Source organism: Armigeres subalbatus, unplaced genomic scaffold, assembly GCF_024139115.2.
Source record: "Armigeres subalbatus isolate Guangzhou_Male unplaced genomic scaffold, GZ_Asu_2 Contig1147, whole genome shotgun sequence".
In the NCBI taxonomy this organism is placed as follows: Eukaryota; Metazoa; Arthropoda; class Insecta; order Diptera; family Culicidae; genus Armigeres; species Armigeres subalbatus.
Window position 1 is genome coordinate 1 of NW_026941899.1, and position 22,598 is coordinate 22,598.

At 43.6% G+C, this 22,598-nt stretch overlaps 2 protein-coding genes and 1 long non-coding RNA gene across 3 annotated transcripts; 2 read left to right on the top strand and 1 right to left on the bottom strand.

Annotated features, from left to right (window-relative positions):
• Positions 1–1,993: 1,993 nt before the first annotated feature.
• LOC134202321 (uncharacterized) lies at positions 1,994–8,202 on the top strand. The gene is made up of 3 exons (XM_062677349.1): positions 1,994–2,075; positions 2,135–7,747; positions 7,834–8,202. The coding sequence occupies exon 2, from the start codon at positions 2,344–2,346 to the stop codon at positions 7,369–7,371; it is 5,028 nt and encodes a 1,675-aa protein (XP_062533333.1). The 5' UTR covers positions 1,994–2,075; positions 2,135–2,343; the 3' UTR covers positions 7,372–7,747; positions 7,834–8,202.
• A 199-nt stretch (positions 8,203–8,401) lies between these two features.
• Positions 8,402–9,475, top strand: LOC134202319 (uncharacterized). The gene has a single exon (XM_062677346.1). It carries the CDS (start codon positions 8,402–8,404, stop codon positions 9,473–9,475), a length of 1,074 nt encoding a protein of 357 aa, XP_062533330.1.
• A 5,377-nt stretch (positions 9,476–14,852) lies between these two features.
• On the bottom strand, positions 14,853–16,586 carry LOC134202320 (uncharacterized). Its single transcript, XR_009977202.1, has 3 exons — positions 16,340–16,586; positions 15,893–16,272; positions 14,853–15,392 (listed from the first exon to the last, which is right to left on the bottom strand). It is a non-coding gene; the product is annotated as an uncharacterized LOC134202320 (long non-coding RNA).
• Positions 16,587–22,598: the final 6,012 nt, after the last annotated feature.

Below are 22,598 nucleotides of genomic sequence, written 5' to 3' on the forward strand. Positions count from 1 at the left end.
ATATAAGCAGAGATGAGGAATGAGAGGAAAATTGAATTGGGTAGGGTAAAGTACCCAATAGTGGACCTTCAACCAATAGTGGACTCTTCGGACATTTTTTTCATTATTACATTATTATTATTATTATTATTGCTGCAGCACAATAGAAACATTTTGCTATGAAATTCCATCGGGAGAACCTATACCTTACAGTCCTACACGTAAAAAAATAACCTTATATCCCGCATAAATCCAAACGATAGCCGAATCATTATTGGGACGGTATACGTTCCAGGTTGAACCATAATGATAATGGTACTTTGTCTTTATTAAAGAGACTTTTAGCCCGAGGCTGGCTCGTCTCCGAATAATGGTACTTAACCATAACCGTACTGTAGTCTGATAACGTTTTGACCATAGTGACTATGGTTTTCGTAGACCGGACTGTATGAGCAACGGGTTGTTAAGAATGTTAACCGTAAGAGAAAACGATTTTCTTCATACATTTTCGGAGGAAAGATTGTTGTACGCACCTTCGAGCACTTTTTACGCGCCTTGGCGCACAACATCCCTGTCGACTACTAATGACATTGATGCTGTGGTAGTAAGTAGTGGTACACGGATAAAATTTTAAAAGCTAAATAGATTAAAGTTTAATCTAAAACCATATTCGGTCTATCCACTCATTGCAAGGATTATTTTTTATTTAATCTATTGAAGATTAAATTTGATTTAATCATTGCAAGGCTTTCTTGGGTATGCTTTGTAAGCAGCGGTGTGCATATTATTTATTTACAACTAAATGTCAACATTTCGAGACAAAAAAAATGTAAATCTGTGAATCAGAACCGAAAAGGTAACTTTATGCCTAGGAAAAATCACCACAATATGCAAAAAAATGCCGTAGCAGCCGGTCGCGGAAATTTTGTGGTAAAAGACGGGAAAAATCGAATTCAACCATAAAAAGAATGATCGCGGAAAGTGAGTGGAATTGTTGAATACGGGGGTGATTACGGTTAAAGAGAACGATATTGTGCTTCCAGTTGAAAACCGAAGTAAGCTCTCGCGACGATTGAGTTTTTCCTTATTTCTGGATGTCGCAACTGCATCGCGACTAGTGCGCATCTATGCCACCGCCGTGCGCCATGATGCGCACTAGTCGCGACGTAGTTGCGACAAAAGGAAACGGGAGAAAACTCGATTGTCGCGAGAGCTCACTTCGGTTTTCAACTGGAAGTACAATAGCGGTCAAGGAGAACCACTAATCAGCGACAAATCTGCGAAAAATTGAACAGTAACAAACGACATAAGTTTTCCCAAACATAAAAATACTGTACGGAGGGGAAGCTCCGTTGTTGTTGTTGATGTTGCTGGTGACGGGATTTGAATCCGGGATGTTCCATCCTTTTCAGGATTGTACGGATTGGAAAAAAAAACTTGTGCGGTTCGTTATGATTCGATTTTCCACAGATTTATCGTTGACTAGACTTGCGTATCATGCGAAAACCAGTTGTATTTATATGGGGTCGCATTGTAGGTTCGGTGCAGCTCCGGATAGTGCGCAAAATGAGTTTCATTTGGTCGATGTTTTAATTTTCACTCTTATCGCTGACTGCGCAAAGCCATCGGACTGACCCATAGATTGTCCTACAAATAAGCTTGGAAAAACTGGAAGAAAAAATTAAAGTATTTATGTGGCTGCAGTTTGACCTACCTAGCTGAACGATGAAAGTACAATGATATTTTTCTCAACTCCTAAGAGTAACAATGCGAGCTTGCTAAGCATTTGAAAGATTATATTTCAGTAAATCATTTCAATGCTTTGAAACCAAGCTTAGCTAGATTTATTCATAATCCTTGTAATAATTAAAATCGAAAAAAGCTTTAGAAAACATAAATAGTAAGCTAAATAGCTTTTTTCTGTTTATCCGTGTAGTAGTAAGTAGTGTCGATATAGTGTGGTCAACAGAAGAGGGAAAATAAAAATAAACCATTTTCATAGTCAAGTGTCTATTCGGATTGAGGGACGGAATTTAATTTTATCAAAAACCGTTATTACAGAGGAAGTTGAGTGATTGTATTTCGGATTATAACATGTAAGTTCGTTTCTTGAGTAGTTGGTGCGAAGATTTATTGACTAATTAATTAATTATAGCTAAAATACGTTGATGAACCTCAGCCGGTGTAATCTGCAAGTAGAGGGTTAGAAAAGAAACTATAAATGTAAGTAGAGTAATTCGAATGAGTAACTAAAGCTAATTGGAATAAAATTGTAGTTTTAAGCTGCCGTTAGTAAAACGCTGCTGTCGGAAATTAGTTTTAAAGAAAGAGTCCCTCGCCGCAACAAACTTAAAAATTTATAATATGCCGGGAACCAGCGCAGACCTAGAAAAGACTGGCTACAGTTGTGCGGGATGTCAGCGTCCGGACGGCGCCGAAGAGGAGATGGTGTTCTGCGACCATTGCCAAAGGTGGTACCATTTCGGGTGCGCCGGAGTTACTGAGGAGGTAAGAGACGTATCATGGTCGTGCGAAGAGTGCTTGAGCCGTGTAGATGGGGGTTCCGGATCTGCCCGTATGTTGGAGGAGTTAGAGAAACTTGAGAAGGAAATGGAAGAAGAGAGACGGGCCATGGAATTGGAGAGACTGCTACACAAGAAGCGGATCGAGCACCAGCGCAAGATGTTCCTTTTGCGGCAAGAGGCCGAGAAGGAAAAACGCGAAATGGAGTTGGCATTCGAGAAGGAGCAATTGGAAAAGGAATTGGAAGAAAAAGAGGCACATCAGAAGAAGCGCGAGAAAGTTCTGAAAGAGGTGCAGTCAAAGTTGAAGCAAGTTGAAACGGAATCGATTGGGCAAGCGTATAGGGAAAATGAATCGGATGGAGCGGATGTTGTCGTGGGTTACGAAGTCGGAAGCAAGATATCTTCGAAGAGTATGCTGAAGGCCAAGGAAGCGGTGATGGGGAATTCGGAAAAGCCGAGAAAGGAAAAGCTCGAGAAAATCAAGTCGGGAAAACCACACTTGGAGAAAGCGAACCCAGTAAGCGCAAACCAGCCAGATTTTCGAGGAGCGTACTCAAAGTTTTCAACACCCAAAGCAATAAAGGCCACATCGATTTTGCAGGACTTTGCTGATGCAGTGCAGTCTTCCAGAAGTGCAACGCCAATCGGGCACCCAGATCTGCTCAAGAAGAAGAAGAAGTGTGTCCAAATAGCAAGTGCGGTAGAGGAAAGTGACTCGGAGTATAGCGACGTAGGAAATGAGGTTTCGGAAGAATCCGGAACTGAAGAAAGTTCTTCGGAAGAAGAAGTTCCGAACCGTGTGAAGGAATCATATCATCGTCCGTCGAAGGCACAACTGTCGGCGCGACAATTCCTGTCGAAGAAGTTGCCGGTGTTTTCCGGGAAGTTAGAGGAATGGCCGATGTTCATCAGCGCGTATGACACGTCAAACGAAGCTTGTGGTTTCTCGAACGTCGAGAATCTAGCTCGGCTGCAGGAGTGTCTCAAAGGACAAGCGCTGGAGGCAGTTCGAAGCAGATTACTGCTCCCAAGTGCAGTGCCGCAAATCATAGATACGCTGAGGATGTTGTTCGGAAGACCCGAGCAACTGTTGAACATGCTGTTGACGAGGGTGCGGAAGACGCCATCACCGAAAGCGGATAAGTTGTCGTCATTTATTCCGTTCGGCGTAATCGTTCAGCAGCTTGCCGATCATCTTGAAGCAACTAGCCTTACAAGTCACTTGGTGAACCCGATGTTGATTCAGGAGTTAACGGACAAATTACCCGCTAATACTCAGCTAGAATGGGTGCGCTATCGACGAAAGGCGCGAGTCGTAACCATTCGAACTATGGCCAACTTCCTAACCAGAATCGTCAAGGACGCTAGTGAAATCACTCCATACTGCGAACCAACTGCAGGGGCAGTGGATCAAGGATTTCGCAAAGGGAAGAATCGGAAGGAGACCGAAGGATTTCTGCATGCGCATAGTGCCGGAGCAGATAGCGAGCGTAGTCAGTCGATGAGCTTACCCAAGAGGGAGAAGAAACCATGTAGGATATGCGGCCGAGTAGACCATAGGATTCGAAACTGCGAGGCGTTCCGGAGGTTGCGGTTAGCGGATAGGTGGGAAGCTGTCAGAAAGTGGAAATTATGCTGGCTGTGCCTAAACGAGCATGGTGGCGATCGCTGCAAATTGAGCTTCCGATGCAATATCGGCCAGTGTAACGAACCTCACAATCCATTGCTTCATTTCGAGCAGCCAATCACGTACAATTCAAACTGCAACGTACACACCATACAAAGGAAGCAGTCAGTGATCTTCCGCATGATTCCGGTTAGGCTCTACAACGGGAAGTTCGCTGTCGACACTATCGCGTTTCTCGACGAAGGGTCGTCATATACCTTGCTGGAAAAATCACTGGCCACCATGTTGCAGGTCAAGGGAAATACTCATCCTCTTCGTGTGACGTGGACAGCAGGAGTAACGAGGGTGGAAGCAGATTCACAGAAGGTGGAGTTCTTTATCTCTGCAAAAGGATCGACCCGAAAGTTTCGGATAAAAGCTGCGCATACCGTGGACAGCCTTCAACTGCCACGACAGACGGTCGCGATGTCAGACATCGTAAACGAGTATGGTCATCTTCAAGGTTTACCCGTCTACGATGTTCATCGAGGTGTTCCGCAAATCCTGATTGGCTTGAAGGACATTCATTTGTACGCTCCCATCGAATCAAAGATCGGTAAGCCCCACGAACCGATAGCTGTAAAGTCCAAGCTGGGATGGACAATCTATGGACCAACGAGCGTGAATCATGACGAAGCAGCAATTGTTGGACATCACCACGGGGAAGCGATTTCGAACGAAGACTTGCACAATTTGTTGCGAAGCCATTACAGCCTCGAGGAGGCGTCCATTTCAGTTGCGTTGCTCCCGGAGTCCAACGAGGATAGGAGGGCGAAAGAGATCCTGAACAGCACAACCATAAGGATCGGAGACCGTTTCGAGACAGGGCTGTTGTGGAGAGAAGACGATCCACGATTTCCCGATAGTTTTCCGATGGCAGTCAAGCGATTTCGGTTTCTGGAAAAACGTCTAGAGAGAGATAATCATCTGTATGGGAAGGTAAAAGAGTTGATTGCGGACTATACCAGAAAGAAATACATTCATGTGGCATCAAAGTCAGAGCTCGCCGAATTTGAGCCCGACCAGGTGTGGTATTTGCCGTTGAGTGTTGTTGTACATCCAAAGAAACCGGAGAAAGTCCGCCTGGTGTGGGATGCGGCGGCTGCAGTGAAAGGGGTGTCGCTAAATTCGCAGTTGTTGAAAGGTCCAGATATGCTGACTCCACTCCAGAACGTGTTATACAAGTTTCGGGAACGAGAAGTGGGGTTTGGAGGTGACATAAGGGAGATGTATTTGCAGATGATGATTCGCAAGGCAGATAAACGTGCTCGTTTTGTGTTCCGCAAAAGCGCACAGGAGGACTTCGAGGTGTACATAATCGATGTGACGATGTTTGGTGCAACAAGCTCGCCCTGTACGGCACAATTCGTCAAAAACCTCAACGCAAGAGAATACGCAGGGCAGTTTCCGGAAGCGGCCAAAGCCATCGAAGAGAACCATTATGTCGATGATTACTTCGACAGCACAAATACAGTCGACGAGGCAATAGAGCGTGCACAAAAGGTAAGGTTGGTACATTCCAAAGCCGGTTTCGAGATTCGCAACTGGGTATCAAATTCCAACGATTTTTTACACGCAATGGGCGAGGAAAAGGGTGGTTCATGTGTACAGTTCAAGCAAGGCAAAGAGGCAGTGTTAGAGCGAGTACTGGGAATAGCTTGGAATCCATGCAGCGATGATTTCACATTCACGGCGAATTTCCGAGAAGATTTGCTCCCATATCTGACCGGGGAACGACGGCCAAGCAAAAGAGTGGTAATGAGCTGTGTCATGAGCTTGTTTGACCCGCTGGGAATGCTAGCAACTTTCCTCATCCATGGGAAAATATTAGTTCAGGATCTGTGGCGCAGCGGTATCGATTGGGACCAGCCGATTGATGATGGATGCTTCGAAAAATGGCAGCGTTGGATTGGTCGCCTCCCGGCGATAGAACAAGTAACAATCCCACGGTACTACTTTCGCAGGTCGAGGTGCGTCGATCTAAGCACCCTACAACTACACGTTTTAGTCGATGCTAGCAAAGATGCCTATGGTGCCGTCGCCTACTTTAGAGCACTTTCCGAAGAAGGACCGGTGTGCTCGTTGGTGATGGCAAGATCCAAAGTTGCACCGTTGAAAATGCTCTCAATTCCCCGTCTTGAGCTTCAGGCAGCCGTTATAGGATCTAGGTTGATGCAGTCGGTGATCGAAGCACATTCGTTGGAGGTGATGCAACGTTTTATCTGGTCGGATTCGAAGACGGTGATCTCCTGGATCCAATCAGAGCAGCGGAGATACAAACCATTCGTGGCCTTCCGGATCGGCGAGATCCTGAGCCTTACCAAACACAGCGAGTGGCGATGGATATCCACGACGAGCAATATCGCGGACGATCTGACAAAGTGGAAGAAGGGAAGCAGTTTGGACTCGAGTAGCCCGTGGTTCCACGGACCGCAGTTTTTGTATCAGCCTGAGGAGCATTGGTGGCAGCAGGATGCCGTAGAACCGAACACCCCCGAGGAAATTCGTGCGTTTCATCTTTTCCATGGTGTAACAATTGCGGAGTCGGTTGTAGAAACGGATAGAATATCGTTATGGACGGTGCTTGTCAGAACAATAGCCTGCGTCTATAGGTTCAGCTCAAACTGCAGAAGAAAGAAGGACGGATTGCCGATCGAAGCATTACCTGCCCCGGCGAGGGTGAAGAATACAGTGAAGAGAGTCATACCAGCGGTACCAGTTCCACTTCAAAGGGAAGAATACCAACGGGCAGAAGCATATTTGTGGCGGGTGGCACAGTCGGTGCAGTTCGAAGGGGAAATCAAAATGCTGAAGAAGAACAGGGAGCTTCCGTTTCCAGAGTGGCATGCACTGGAAAAAAGCAGCGATTTGCACGACGTTAGTCCGTTTTTGGATGAACAAGACGTGTTGCGCATGGAAGGCAGAGTAGCCAAAGGATCATCGCTATCATTCGAATTAAGGTTCCCGGTGATCTTGCCAAAGAAACACCCAATCACGATGAAGATTCTGGAGTACTATCATCGCCAGGCAGCACATGCAAATGCAGAGACGGTAGTTAACGAAGTTCGCCAGCGCTTTTGGATACCGAATCTTAGGGCCTCACTGAAGGCAGTTTCGAGAGCGTGTGTTTGGTGCAAAGTCAAGAAATGTAAACCTACACACTTAAATCGAGAATTTCAGCTCGGTAATATTTTTTACTGATTTTATCCGGTAAAAGAAATTTTTAACCGAGAGCTCAGTTAATTGAAATAAATTTACTGACTTTTGCAATGTTTTTACCGATGTCCCAGTAGTTCAAAATGTATTACTGAACCTCGGTAGTATAAATTACCGATCAACTCGGTTCCAAGAAAACATTTTGTGCTTGTCAAAAATTAACCGACGACTCAGTAAAATTCAATGCATTTTACTGAGCACTCGGTAAAAAAATTACCGAGCTCTCAGTTTTAGACAAGTGCCGCTTGGTGAGACGCCATGTTTTTTTCCAAATCAGAAAGTGTACAGTGTGGTTTGGAAACACGTATTTTCTTCGCGGGTTTGTGCTACTAATACAAAATAGGTCTTCATTTAATTTGCGGTGAGTTCATTTTTTGCTAATACATGCCAAAGAATTTTCACATGCTACAGTTGCTACAGTTTATATTTGTTGTTGTTAATTTCCAGGAATGAACAGAGTCCGAATCACCGTAACCGTTTTATTTTGGCTAGATAAAGACGTCCGGAAGAATATGCCGTAACATGATGCAGCAGGCAACCCGCTAGAATCATTTCCAGCTACATACGCCAAATAGCTGGCATTTCGTTCTGGCAATGTCTTTCGAATAATCGTTGTTGTTATATACATTCGATTTTTCCTACACAACAGTGCTTGAAAACATGTGTAATACGTATTCAGAAAATACTAAATAATAAATGTCATTAACAATGATGCTAAACATTGCTGCTTTTATTACTATTACTTAAATCGATTAATTTATTGCATTTATTTATTATTTATTATCTGCAGTATTTTTTTCAGTATCCCTCAGTATTTTTTTTACCGAGTGCTCAGTAGTTTTTAACCGATCAACTCGGTAATAATTGACATTTTGCCAGCGCGGATGTTGAACCGAGATCTCGGTAAGGCTTCGATCTATTTTACTGAGGTGACTACCGAGAGCTCAGCTGTTGAGAAATCGGTAATTTGATAACCGAGCTCGGTAAATAAAATTAAGTGTGTAGGGTCCCAAGGATGGCCCCACTTCCGGCGGCTCGGATAACTCCCGGTATGCGGCCATTCAGTTTTGCAGGAGTTGACTACTGTGGGCCGATAAACGTCACCGTCGGGCGCCGAACAGAAAAGCGATGGATATGCCTGTTTACGTGCCTGACCACAAGAGCAGTCCATCTTGATGTGGCTCACAACCTGACAACGCAAGCCTGTTTGATGGCAATCAGGCGATTTATTTGTCGCAGAGGAAAGCCGATTGAATTCTTCTCTGATAATGGCACAAATTTCAAGGGAGCTAGTAAGCTGATGGTGCAAGCGATCGATGGAGAGTGTGAAGACGTGCTAACAGATTCCCGGACACGCTGGAACTTCAACCCGCCTAGTGCACCACACATGGGCGGAGCCTGGGAGAGATTAGTACGGTCAGTGAAAGCGGCGTTAACAGTGTTCAACGACGGAAGGCGGTTGACGGATGAAATGTTGCTGACAACGTTGGCTGAAGCAGAAGACCTCATAAACTCTCGGCCGTTAACGTACATGGGTCAAAGTGCTGATGCAGGCGAGGCTCTAACACCAAACCATTTTCTAAAAGGTGTCGAGACGATCAGTAGCAGAGGAGCGCCACACACGGATGAGGCGGAAGCTTTGCGCGATAGCTTCAAACGGACGCAGGTCTTAGCCGACTTGCTATGGAAGCGATGGATTGTGGAATATTTGCCAAGCATCAACCAGCGATCGAAATGGTACACGGAGGTTCAGCCAGTGGAACGTGGTGATTTGGTGTACATAGCAGATGAGAGCGCAAGGAAGAGCTGGATTCGGGGCTTGGTAATCGACGTCTTTCCTGGAGCGGACGGCAGGATACGGCAAGCGTTGGTGCGAACGTCGAAGGGAGAGTTCCGGCGCCCAGTAGCGAAGCTGGCGGTGCTGGAGGTTCAGGCCAGTAAATCTGGAGCAGTGAAACCCTTACCAGAATTACGGGGAGGGGGTATGTACGCACCTTCGAGCACTTTTTACGCGCCTTGGCGCACAACATCCCTGTCGACTACTAATGACATTGATGCTGTGGTAGTAAGTAGTGGTAGTAGTAAGTAGAGCCGATATAGTGTGGTCAACAGAAGAGGGAAAATAAAAATAAACCATTTTCATAGTCAAGTGTCTATTCGGATTGAGAGACGGAATTTAATTTTATCAAAAACCGTTATTACAGAGGAAGTTGAGTGATTGTATTTCGGATTATAACATGTAAGTTCGTTTCTTGAGTAGTTGGTGCGAAGATTTATTGACTAATTAATTAATTATTGCTAAAATACGTTGATGAACCTCAGCCGGTGTAATCTGCAAGTAGAGGGTTAGAAAAGAAACTATAAATGTAAGTAGAGTAATTCGAATGAGTAACTAAAGCTAATTGGAATAAAATTGTAGTTTTAAGCTGCCGTTAGTAAAACGCTGCTGTCGGAAATTAGTTTTAAAGAAAGAGTCCCTCGCCGCAACAATTGTATCAGTACTATATTGATTATAATTCGTAGACCGTAAACTTCATTTATTAAGGTTGAGATAATTGTTTTACCATAAATATGTATTGTTCGAAGAACTTAATGTTAATGGGTAACGATATCAACTATGTCCATCAGGCCTTGGAAAATTCGTTCAAAAACGAACGAATGCTCCGTTTTTAGCCCGCAGTGAGGTTTTAAATTCGGGGCACCGATTGATGTGCGCTCGACGACGTGCTGCTGGCTGCACGAACAAGGGAAGAGGCAAATACAAAGCATTCATTTTATACATTGAAAATGGGGAGTTTTGAACGAGGCATCTTCACAAGCCGAGTACTGCCGAGGAGGCATCGTTGAGTAGGGCAGTGTGAAATGAGGATGGTTCCTTCGTTCATCGGCAGTGTTTCAGATGCGAGTGAGTGTTGTGTGAATACAAAACCATATTAGCGAGAAAGAGAGAGAATCCATCATATACCTCTCTTTCACACATTCATTCCAACTGAAATGCGCAACTCAGTATAAGTGAGGCAAGAGAGTTAAATATTCACTGCACTAGCGGGTGTTTGATTTCACTCTCCAGCTGGTTCGTAAAGCAGTGCTATATGGAGCGAGGAAGCATTCTTCACGAAGCACTTTGAAACTGTTCTCTCATGAAGCTACCTTCCTCGGGAGTATATTTGGTGCTGAAACATCGGTCATCATCTTCATTGCTTCATTCATCCAAGCCCTGATGTCCATGATATATTTGTAACTGTACGAAGAACGGTAAATTTGTATGCGGGATGTTATGGCAAAAAAAACCATTCGAAAATACTTATACTCTTCATTATGCCACCTAATGAATTATCCCATATCAAAAAGCTAATAACATTTTCAGAACAAATCATCGCCCAACTCCTGTACCACCATCTTGCGAGCATGTTGCACGGAACAATGTTTCTTTATTCTTTATTGTTTGATTCATCAACAGACAACTTAGGTCCTAATGCCTGTTTCATATGACATTGTCACCAGAAGGCGCTGAAGTGAAATGTGGTCGATGGAAATTTCTCTAGTGTTACGTCTGTTTGTCTGTGCTAAAACTTTCAATCGACTAAAACCCACCCGTATAAAAAAAAGAACTGAGTGTATTCTATGTCTCGAATGTTTCGACTATTTTCGAGTGAGACGGCTATGTTATTCAAATGGGAGGTATCGACAAATTTTAGTTCATCCGAAACGTTTCGCCTCATGCGTGACGTAGAATAGGAACAAGTGATTGATAAGTTTATTGACTGGGTTACCCTTTGAAGTGATTAAGAGATTCATCGATTGTGTGTATAAGTTATTTAATTATGAAGGATTCACTGAGATAATGATTAGGAGATTTACCGATTAAATGATTACGGGATTGTACGATTGAGTGGTTTTTAGTGATTGAATGATTAGGTGGTTATGAGGAAATGAGTGGCCTTCCTTAAACGTACGGTAAGACGCGCGGCTACAAAGCAAGACCGGTGCCGGTCTAGGCAATTTTCGGATTGGAAATTGTCTCGACTTCCCTGGGCATAAAAGTAACATCGTGTTAGCCTCATGATATACGAATGCAAAAATGGTAACTTGGCTTAGAAACCTCGCAGTTAATAACTGTGGAAATGCTTAATGAACACTAAGCTGCGAGGCGGCTCTGTCCCAGTGTATGGGGATGTAAGGCCAATAAGAAGAAGAAGAGTAAATGAATGATTATTTAAGAGATTGAGTTATTGATTTATTAATGCAATGATCGAGTTTCTTTGAGTACAAAATTGTGTAATACATATAACCCGATGAGTTGAATCATCCATTTAAATCATCGTAGGTTTTCTTTTGTTCTTTTTCGTTAAAAACAGTGAATTGACGTTTGTCGCATAATATATTAGACACTCTTTTATGTATAATTAATGAATTGCCCTCAAATTAATTTCAAATGCATTTTTAAACCAAAATGATTTTTTAGCAAATGAGTGAAATGATCCGTTTCAGCATGAAAAATTCAAGCGTGATGAATTCCTTCAAACGATTTAGTTCGCATTTATGAATGATTTTACCAACACTGCAGGTTATTGAGTAATATTAAACAAGAGATTTTTTGTTTGAATGATTGAGTAATTGATTGAGTGATAGTCATTCAGTGATTGTGTCTCTGGTCGAAGACGGTAATTCTGTCTTGAAAAATATAGGTAATATAATAATTGGGTGGTAGAATGTTTGGGTGATAGAATTGATTAGAATTCCTGTTTGAATCGCTGGGGATTTCGGAGGGCATTGTTTGGGGATTCTTGAGAACATCGTTTGGGAACTCCTTTGCTGGGTGATCACTGTGGGCATCTCTTGGGAATCACTGTAGACTGTGCTTGGAGATTCCTGAGGACATTGCTTGGGGATTTCGTTGGACTTTGCTTGGGGATTCTTCAGAGAATCTTTTGTGAATTCCTTTGCTCGCAAGGCTAACTGAATTCCTGTGGGCACCTGTTGGGAATTCCTGTGGGAATCGTTGGTGGATTACTATGAACATCGCTCGGGAGTCATTGCAGGCATTGCCTGAGGATTGCTGTCGGCATTGATTGAAGATTCCTGTGGACATTGCTAGAGTATTTCGGTGGGCATTGGGGATACCAGAGGGCAGCGCTGGGGGAATCCTGTGGACATCGCTTGGGAACCACTATAGACATTGCTCTGGAATTCCTGTAGGAATCGCCTAGGGATTCCTGTTGGTATTGATGAGGATTTTTTTTTTTTATTTCTTTGTTAAAGAGGCTTGCAGCCCAAGGCTGGCTCACCTCTGCTAAAATGAGGAATTCATGTGGGCATTGCTTGGGTAATTTGATTGAGCAGGGGAATTCCTGTAGGTTTTGCTCGAGGATTCCTTTAATTATCGTTTGGCATTCCTATGGGAACTGGGAATGCTTGGGAATTCCGATGGGTATCGTTTGAGAACTCTGGTGGGCATTGTATGGGAATTCCTATAAGAATCGATTGGGGATCCCTGTAGCACAGACAAACAGACATAACACATTGAACATTTACCCACAGACAAACAGACATAACACTCATCAAATTTCCATCGTTCACTGATTTACTGGTCAATTCAAATCATCATTAGTTGGCCAATCGATCACCCGTGGCGCGCGCATCGGATTTGCTTTAGTTTGACGTTTGCTCACTAGCGCTATCTGGTTCGTGATTTGCCCAACTAACTGAAATCAACAGATGTCGTTAGTGTTTGAACGACGATGAATTATTCATCGTCGTTCAAACACTAACGACATCTGTTGATTTCAGTTAGTTGGGCAAATCACGAACCAGATGGCGGTAGTGAGCAAACGTCAAACTCGAGCAAAAAACAATGCGCGCACCACAAGTGATCGATTAGCCAACTAATGATTATTTGAATTGACCAGTAAATCAGTGAACGATGGAAATTTGACGAGTGTTATGTCTGTTTGTCTGTGCCTGTAGGTTTTGCTTAGCAATCAATGTAAGCATTGCTTGTCGAATCCTGTGGGCATCACTTGGGAATTTTTGTCATAATTGCAGAGGGCATTGCTTGAAGATTCCTTTGTTTATCGTTCGGGTGTTTCAATGGGCATCACTTGGGAATTCCTGTTGGCAGGTAGTATGCAATGCGGTCCTTTGATATCTGTTGTTTTGGTTACTTGGGTCTTCTCGCAAAACTACCAGTACATATCTGTTAGATCGGACGCGGTCTGCTTTCGAGCTCAGCACCATCGAACACCAGATTATCCCAACCAGCATCCACCGTCCACCCGCCTGCGAAAGTGCTAAGAGAAGGTCAATCAAAATAAACTATAAAACAAACGTCAAGTGTTATGCAGTGATTGTTGAGCAGTCAAGGGAACCCCCTCACAAAGAATAACAACTAGAGTTCCCTTTCTACACCACGGCAGGCTACTGACTGATAACAATATTTCTTGATCTACCCAAGAGCAACTACAACCAACTGGCGCCTACCTCCTATCCATCTTCGATCTACAGCGAAGCGTCGCACACTACCTGATATTCCAACAGTGATGCCATAATTTTCAATTAATCTGAACAGGTGTGTCGAAGTGTGTTGAAGGGTGTTTCCGTGGAGCAAAAGTTGGTGTTGACACAGGGTGGCAAAGTTTCTAACCCCTCGGTTGAAATGCATCATCAGAACCGGTGCCCCCCGCAATTGGGGCTTATGAAAAGAGATTTTTCATGGGTTGTAGCCCCCCGAATCAGTTCATTATCGTAACAGCTACCGAAAAACGTCTCTCACGGTACGCTACGTATCGAGAGTGTACACAGGCATGATAAGTGAGAGATTTTCTCATTCTCTTTTGGATTCAAACTCTGCTTATTACACAATTTTGGCTTCCCGTTACGGATGTTCGAGGGGTTCGAGGTTGGATGAATTGAACTCACTATTGGATAGTTTAAAAGATATTTTAGTTACCAGATAAAGATTGTCGCATCGGTTCCCTTTGTTCCGCTGTCCGAAACATGTGTGGTATCTAACTGTCAAATCGTATGTATTTTTCCTTCATTGACATTTAGATCCCCTATCCTCGCCAGCAAAAGCCCGCATAATTCTAAACCGTAACAAAACATTAAATAATACGGTCTATGTTACACTTAAAACCATAATCAGAATGGTAGCTAGAACCTTAACCTAACCATAGCTGAATAAAGTTTAGACAATAATGATTATAGTTTTTTGGGACTCGACCATACGAACAACAGGTTGTTAAGAATGTTAACCGTAACTAAATGGAAATTTTCTCGAACAATTTCTGCACGCGAACAATAATAAAACCGTAGCTTGTGAGGTTGATTATTTTCCTCCAGGAAGTTGGTATAATGGTTGGGATATAGTTGCACCGTTATGTAAAACAGTTGATGATATGGTTCTGATACAAATGGATTATGAATGTCATATTATAAATAATAAAATAAAAAAATTTCATCCTATGTATGTATATTTTGCGCTTCTTGAATTACAACTAAGTTAGGTACTTCTTGTCATGCATTTTGTCCGGTTTTGTGGGCGATGCTCCCTTCAGCCTTTTTCAAACTGCCACTAAAGCGGGTAAACAGTGCCGTTCCGTCGTACTTTACACATTCCATGAGGATGATCGTTGAACGACAGTGAACCTTTTGGAGCATTTTGTATACTTTGTTTGCAGCGGAGTCAGACGCTTTGCTTTACCATTCAGTAAGTCGATCGAATCGTTAGAGGTTGATATCCGGTAAAGAATTTCAGACAGATGGCATGGAATTAGGGCAGCACCCGGTCGGATAAACACAACTGATATAAAGAGATCCATCAAAACTTGGTCACTGTTTGATTAAAACATATTTTTCAATGCTCCAAAATGTGAAGAGCGCACAAAACATCAGGAAAGGTTGGGTTCTTCTACGTACTCCTCCTTGTACTGCAACACATCCAAATGAGTGCACTTAACAAGGCTGCTGCAGCAGCCACGATCCTCGTATGGCCTCGACAGATCGCTCTATAACAAAATGTTAAACTATTAAATAGGAAAAAGAAAAATTCAACAAAGTCAGACTTAGGCCGGTCGCAATGCTGTTGGGTTTTGTATGGCGTGTTTGGAAATCAAACTAGAACTGAAACTAGCAGTTCGCAACGCAGAGTTGCAGTTTTATTTTTCGAGCACTTTTTGAAACTGATTTGCAACTGCTCGACTGGTTTGTTGCAAATAAAACCTGATTTGAAACTTGAATGAAACTGAGTTTCAAATTTATTTAATTGTGTTTGTTTGTTTGAGATGATGCACAAACTCATTGTTGTTCGTATGCGAGGTAAAAACTACCGCGAAAAATGTTAGTTTGTTTTATTTTTGTTTTATGAAAAAATAAAACCAAGTTGTATTTCGTTTACAACTTTGCGTTGCGGGCTCCAAGTTGTAGTTCTATTTTGACAGTTATAAATTTTATAACATCAAGCAGTACCAAACTGAAACTGCAACTTCAGCATTGGGACCGGCCTTACCGCGTAGCCGATTTTCTCAAGAGTCAAACAGAATTACAAATGGATTCTGTTTTCTGATCCCCTCAATCGTCGCACCAACCTCGCTGTCAACGAAGACAGCAATCCTAATACAGCCAGCCTAGTCTAGAAACGCATTCCGCAGACAAATCGAATATATTTAATAGAATCGATCTGGTAGTTGATCGTTGATGATTGTCGAAATAATAACATTCGGCGAGTGTTTAAATGAGGTGCTCATTCGTCCTTATAATCACTTTTCTTGACAAAACATGCAATTACATTCTTGCGTATATTTTGAGTAGGAATCATTTGTTCTTCGATCGTTTTAGTCGCGGAATCTTCTGTGGGGATCACTGCAGCTTGGGGTTTCTTTAGCTGGACTGGAATCAAACCGGCGAAGTTTTAAATTCTTCATTCATTCGAGATCTTGAACATGTATATACTTACTCGAAAGATCAGACGCGGCAAGCAAGCGAAAAATCTAATTTCGGTTGCACCAGCACTCCGAACAGCCACCGCGCTTGGAAAACAAACTGTCGAACTGTCGTATGTGAAAAAAAATGGATCACAAATTTTTCAAGTCCGGCCAGCTCAAGGTACAACAGCTGTTATGGTATGAATAAGTTCACTTACATTACTCGAACATGAACAACTGTTCAACTGTTTGCAGACCATAATTATAACAGTTACCATTATAACATTCGGCTATGCTAAAGTTTTACCGTTTAGCAGGTACTTTAGCAAGAACATACCGTTTAGTGGTAACCATTTCCTATATGCCCTTGTTATATTTTGAACTGTTCGACGTTTGGTAAATATGTATGCGAGTGATGCAGGGGGAGAAGGCGGAGCACTGAATCCCTACCCCGACATGTGCTGGTTCTAAAATGTAAATAACAGTGTTAATTCTCTATACCACCTTTTTGTTATGGCGAGGCAATTTTTATGCACACTTTTGTTTTCGATATTTTACAAACACTCAAATTATGCAGCAATATAACGATGTGGTATGCTTGAGATACCTGCTTGATTAAAGGGACTCGAAAAATAATTTATTTGCAGTAACTAGCCGAATATAAAAATGTTCGCATTAACGATTGCGCCCTAACACTGGTTCTAAGCTTCGATGCAGAGTACACGAGCTTTGTTCGCCAGGACAGGTGTATGAGGCCCTTGGAGAGATGTTCCGGACAGCGACGACAGCGACAATCTTTATCTAGTAACTATTGTACGTTTACTTGCTAAGTGGACACGGTCAGTTAAAGTAGCCGTTCCACCAAGTGTTCGTTAAAGTAGTCGCTAGAGTATTCGCTGTTGGTTTGAGCGAGACAAAGTAAACGTCAAAAAAATTCCAACCAGCAATCTGAGTGAAAGGGCGAATATTTGTTTACCGGCAACCACGTGCTTTTTGGCATTTGCATTTTTGGCGGACAAAAGAATGAGCACGTGTCCCAGTAGGTGAGGGGTAGTTAGATTTATAAGATATTTATTACCTGATCGTGAGATATAAAATGTTTAATACTTGCCCCAAAAAACCGCGAAAAAAATACCTACATTATTTCATAAGGGCAGGGCAGCAGGGACTATGTCCAAGGGCTTGACGATCCCTCCCCAGGCCATCTGCGAGTTGTGGGGCTTGCCTAGGATGTTGTGGGGTTTGACAGTGGGCCCTGTTAAACCTCTATAAAAAGCTGCATGTATCCGCAAGTAGGCCCCACCAAAGCGACCGTGTGCCGCTCAAAGTGCACAAGCCCAAGTCCTGGTGTTAGGTGGGACGCTAAACAGCCCTGACACGACGGCCCTCCGACGAGACAGGAGGTTTGCGCTGGCCCAATAAGCCGCCTATAAAACCAATCATTACGAACAATATAAGAGATAATGCGACTCGATATAATCGGCAAAGACCTAGGCGACGAATACAGGATCACGATTGGAAGCTTGGAACATGGAATTGCAAGTCGCTAGGTTTCGCAGGTTGCGACAGGATGATCTACGATGAATTACATCCCCGCAACTTCGACGTCGTGGCGCTGCAGGAGATTTGCTGGACAGGACAGAAAGTGTGGAAAAGCGGGCATCGAGCGGCTACCTTCTACCAAAGCTGTGGCACCACCAACGAGCTGGGAACCGGCTTCATAGTGCTGGGTAAGATGCGCCAACGCGTGATTGGGTGGCAGCCAATCAACGCAAGGATGTGCAAGCTGAGGATTAAAGGCCGTTTCTTCAACTATAGCATCATCAACGTGCACTGCCCACACGAAGGGAGACCCGACGACGAGAAAGAAGCGTTCTACGCACAGCTGGAGCAGACATAAGCCCCAAACGCAATACAACGGAACGGCGACGGAAACGGCAAATTTGACAGAAAATATATGGGCTAACTGTCAAATGTTCCGTTTCCGTCGCCGTTCCGTTGTATTGCGTTTGGGGCTATACGATGGATGCCCACTGCGGGACGTTAAAATCGTCATCGGTGACATGAACGCACAGGTAGGAAGGGAGGAAATGTATAGACCGGTCATCGGACCGGATAGTCTGCACACCGTATCGAATGACAACGGCCAACGATGCATAAACTTCGCAGCCTCCCGCGGAATGGTAGTCCGAAGCACCTTCTTTCCCCGCAAAAATATCCACAAGGCCACATGGAGATCACCTAACCAAGAAACGGAAAACCAAATCGACCACGTTCTAATCGACGGTAAATTCTTCTCCGACATCACGAACGTCCGCACTTACCGCAGTGCGAATATTGAATCCGACCACTACCTCGTTGCAGTATGCCTGCGCTCAAAACTCTCGACGGTGTACAACACGCGTCGAAGTCGGACGCCGCGGCTTAACATTGGGCGGCTACAAGATGGTAGACTAGCCCAAGAATACGCGCAGCAGCTGGAAGTGGCACTTCCAACGGAAGAGCAGCTAGGCGCAGCGTCTCTTGAAGATGGCTGGAGAGATATTCGATCCGCCATTGGTAGCACCGCAACCGCTGCACTTGGCACGGTGCCCCGGATCAGAGAAACGACTGGTATGACGGCGAATGTGAGCAGTTAGTGGAAGAGAAGAATGCAGCATGGGCGAGATTGCTGCAACACCGCACGAGGGGCGAACGAGGCACGATATAAACAGGCGCGGAACAGACAAAACTCGATTTTCCGGAGGAAAAAGCGCCAGCAGGAAAATCGAGACCGTGAAGAAACGGAGCAACTGTACCGCGCTAATAACACACGAATGTTCTATGAGAAGTTAAACCGTTCACGTAAGGGCCACGTGCCAAAGCCTGATATGTGTAAGGACATAAACGGGAACCTTCTTACGAACGAGCGTGAGGTGATCCAAAGGTGGCGGCAGCACTACGAAGAACACCTGAATGGCGATGTGGCAGACGAAGATGGCGGTATGGTGATGGACCTGGGAGAACGCGCGCAGGACATAATTCTACCGGCTCCGGATCTCCAGGAAATCCAGGAGGAGATTGGCCGGCTGAAGAACAACAAAGCCCCTGGGGTTGACCAATTACCAGGAGAGCTTTTTAAACACGGTGGTGAGGCACTGGGTAGAGCGCTGCACTGGGTCATTACCAAGATTTGGGAGGAGGAAGTTTTGCCGCAGGAGTGGATGGAAGGTGTCGTGTGTCCCATCTACAAAAAGGGCGATAAGCTGGATTGTAGCAACTACCGCGCAATCACATTGCTGAACGCCGCCTACAAGGTACTCTCCCAAATTTTATGCCGTCGACTAGCACCAACTGCAAGGGAGTTCGTGGGGCAGTACCAGGCGGGTTTTATGGGCGAACGCTCCACCACGGACCAGGTGTTCGCCATTCGCCAAGTACTGCAGAAATGCCGCGAATACAACGTGCCCACACATCATCTATTCATCGACTTCAAAGCCGCATATGATACAATCGATCGGGACCAGCTATGGCAGCTAATGCACGAACACGGTTTTCCGGATAAACTGACACGGTTGATCAAAGCGACGATGGATCGGGTGATGTGCGTAGTTCGAGTTTCAGGGCATTCTCGAGTCCCTTCGAAACCCGCAGAGGGTTACGGCAAGGTGATGGTCTTTCGTGTTTGCTATTCAACATCGCTTTGGAAGGGTAATACGAAGAGCAGGGATTAACACGAGTGGTACAATTTTCAATAAGTCCGTCCAGCTATTTGGTTTCGCCGACGACATAGATATTATGGCACGTAACTTTGAGAAGATGGAGGAAGCCTACATCAGACTGAAGAGGGAAGCTAAGCGGATCGGACTAGTCATCAACACGTCGAAGACGAAGTACATGATAGGAAGAGGTTCAAGAGAAGACAATGTGAGCCACCCACCGCGAGTTTGCATCGGTGGTGACGAAATCGAGGTGGTAGAAGAATTTGTGTACTTGGGCTCACTGGTGACTGCCGAAAATGACACCAGCAGAGAAATTCGGAGACGCATAGTGGCTGGAAATCGAACGTACTTTGGACTCCGCAAGACGCTCCGATCGAATAGAGTTCGCCGCCGTACCAAACTGACAATCTACAAAACGCTAATTAGACCGGTAGTCCTCTACGGACACGAGACCTGGACGATGCTCGTGGAGGACCAACGCGCACTTGGAGTTTTCGAAAGGAAAGTGCTGCGTACCATCTATGGTGGGGTGCAGATGGCGGACGGTACGTGGAGGAGACGAATGAACCACGAATTGCATCAGCTGTTGGGAGAACCATCCATCGTTCACACCGCGAAAATCGAACGACTGCGATGGGCCGGGCACGTAGCCAGAATGTCGGACAGTAACCCGGTGAAAATGGTTCTCGACAACGATCCGACGGGCACAAGAAGGCGAGGTGCGCAGCGGGCAAGGTGGATCGATCAGGTGGAAGATGACTTGCGGACCCTCCGTAGACTGCGTGGTTGGCGACGTGTAGCCATGGACCGAGCCGAATGGAGAAGACTCTTATATACCGCACAGGCCACTTCGGCCTTAGTCTGATTAAATAATAATAAATAATTATTTCATAAAGTTCTGCGACTGTAATATTGAAGAATTAATTTCATTTGACTAAATATTTGTAATCATTAAAATTAAGTTTTACACACTTATTTTTTTTTCACCGAGGCCGGCAAAATAAATTACCGAGAATCCAACAGCTGATATCTCGGTAAAAATCTCGGTTAAAACAGATTACCGATTGGTCGTAAAATGTGCGAAACCACCCATCTGTCAAAATTTGCCGTTCCGTTCGGTAGTTCACTGCCGAATAGATCGGTAATTTGCTTTGCCGAAATTCAGTGATATTTTTTTATTTACTTCCAGATAGACCAAAATAAAGAAAACTAAAAGCGTAAATTCAAATTAAAAATAATATATTTTGTTCGTTTTTGTTGCTGTTTATATTCATTAATCAAAACAATCTTGTATGTAGTATGTTCAAACACGAAAATTACTTCCAAAATTATGGTTCAATACAGGAGGAACGGCACAAATTTTTCCGGAAGATCTGGAAAATGACGACAAAATACGCACAAGATAAAAATACCGTATTAGTGGAATATGCAGTCTTTCCCGAGCAGGAGCGACGACCTCGATAACAGAAATTGGTATGATTTAGCCTTGCATAAGAGGTAAAATACCAAAAAATAATACCAAAAATTTATATGCAGAATACGTGAGGCATACCATGCTTAGGTATTTCAATACCAAACGAATAATAATTGGTTATGCATTTGGTATTGAAATTCAATTTAATAACTGAGTTTGTTATGGCTTAAGTATTGTACATATTAGTTTTTGGTATTATTCTTTTGGTATTTTACCTCTTATTCAGGGCTAGTTCATAACAGAGTAAGGTATCAATAACAGAATTAAGTATTATTTAGCCAATTTCTCCTGCTCGGGTTTCGGGATATTCCGATTTGGAAAAACTTGTGTCGTTTCCCTTGGTTCAGCATGAAGTTTATGCATTTTTCACAATATACATGGTCTAGTCTACTCTGGAAGAACTCCTTTGCGCGAAGAAGTCGAATTTGGTTGACCTTGCTGTGTCTCTAACGAATGATTCTATTATGGACTACCGGCCATATTGTTTCCTAAAAATAAATATACATAAGTTTTATCATGTCAATATTGAAGGCAGTCAGTAATGCTGTTAGGCCGGTCCCAATGCTGAAGTTGCAGTTTCAGTTTGGTACTGCTTGATGTTATAAAATTTATAACTGTCAAAATAGAACTACAACTTGGTGCCCGCAGCGCAGAGTTGTAAACGAAATGCAACTTGGTTTTATTTTTTCATAAAACAAAAATAAAACAAACTAACGTTTTTCGCGGTAGTTTTTACCTCGCATACGAACAACAATGAGTTTGTCCATCATCTCAAACAAACAAACACAATTAAATAAATTTGAAACTCAGTTTCATTCAAGTTTCAAATCAGGTTTTATTTGCAACAAACCAGTCGAGCAGTTGCAAATCAGTTTCAAAAAGTGCTCGAAAAATAAAACTGCAACTCTGCGTTGCGAACTGCTAGTTTCAGTTCTAGTTTGATTTCCAAACACGCCATACAAAACCCAACAGCATTGCGACCGGCCTTAGAATCTATTTATATCAGTACAAAATATGAAAATAAATACTCACCAATAGAACTGATGATGGCCACGTGATTTCTAACGGTAGATCGCGATTAAGATTTATGCTTTTGACAATTGAGTTTGCCGAAAT

Excerpts from the sequence above, each read along its gene's own strand:
- LOC134202321 (XM_062677349.1), top strand. The coding sequence starts at position 2,344 with ATGCCGGGAACCAGCGCAGACCTAGAAAAGACTGGCTACAGTTGTGCG.
- LOC134202319 (XM_062677346.1), top strand. The coding sequence starts at position 8,402 with ATGGCCCCACTTCCGGCGGCTCGGATAACTCCCGGTATGCGGCCATTC.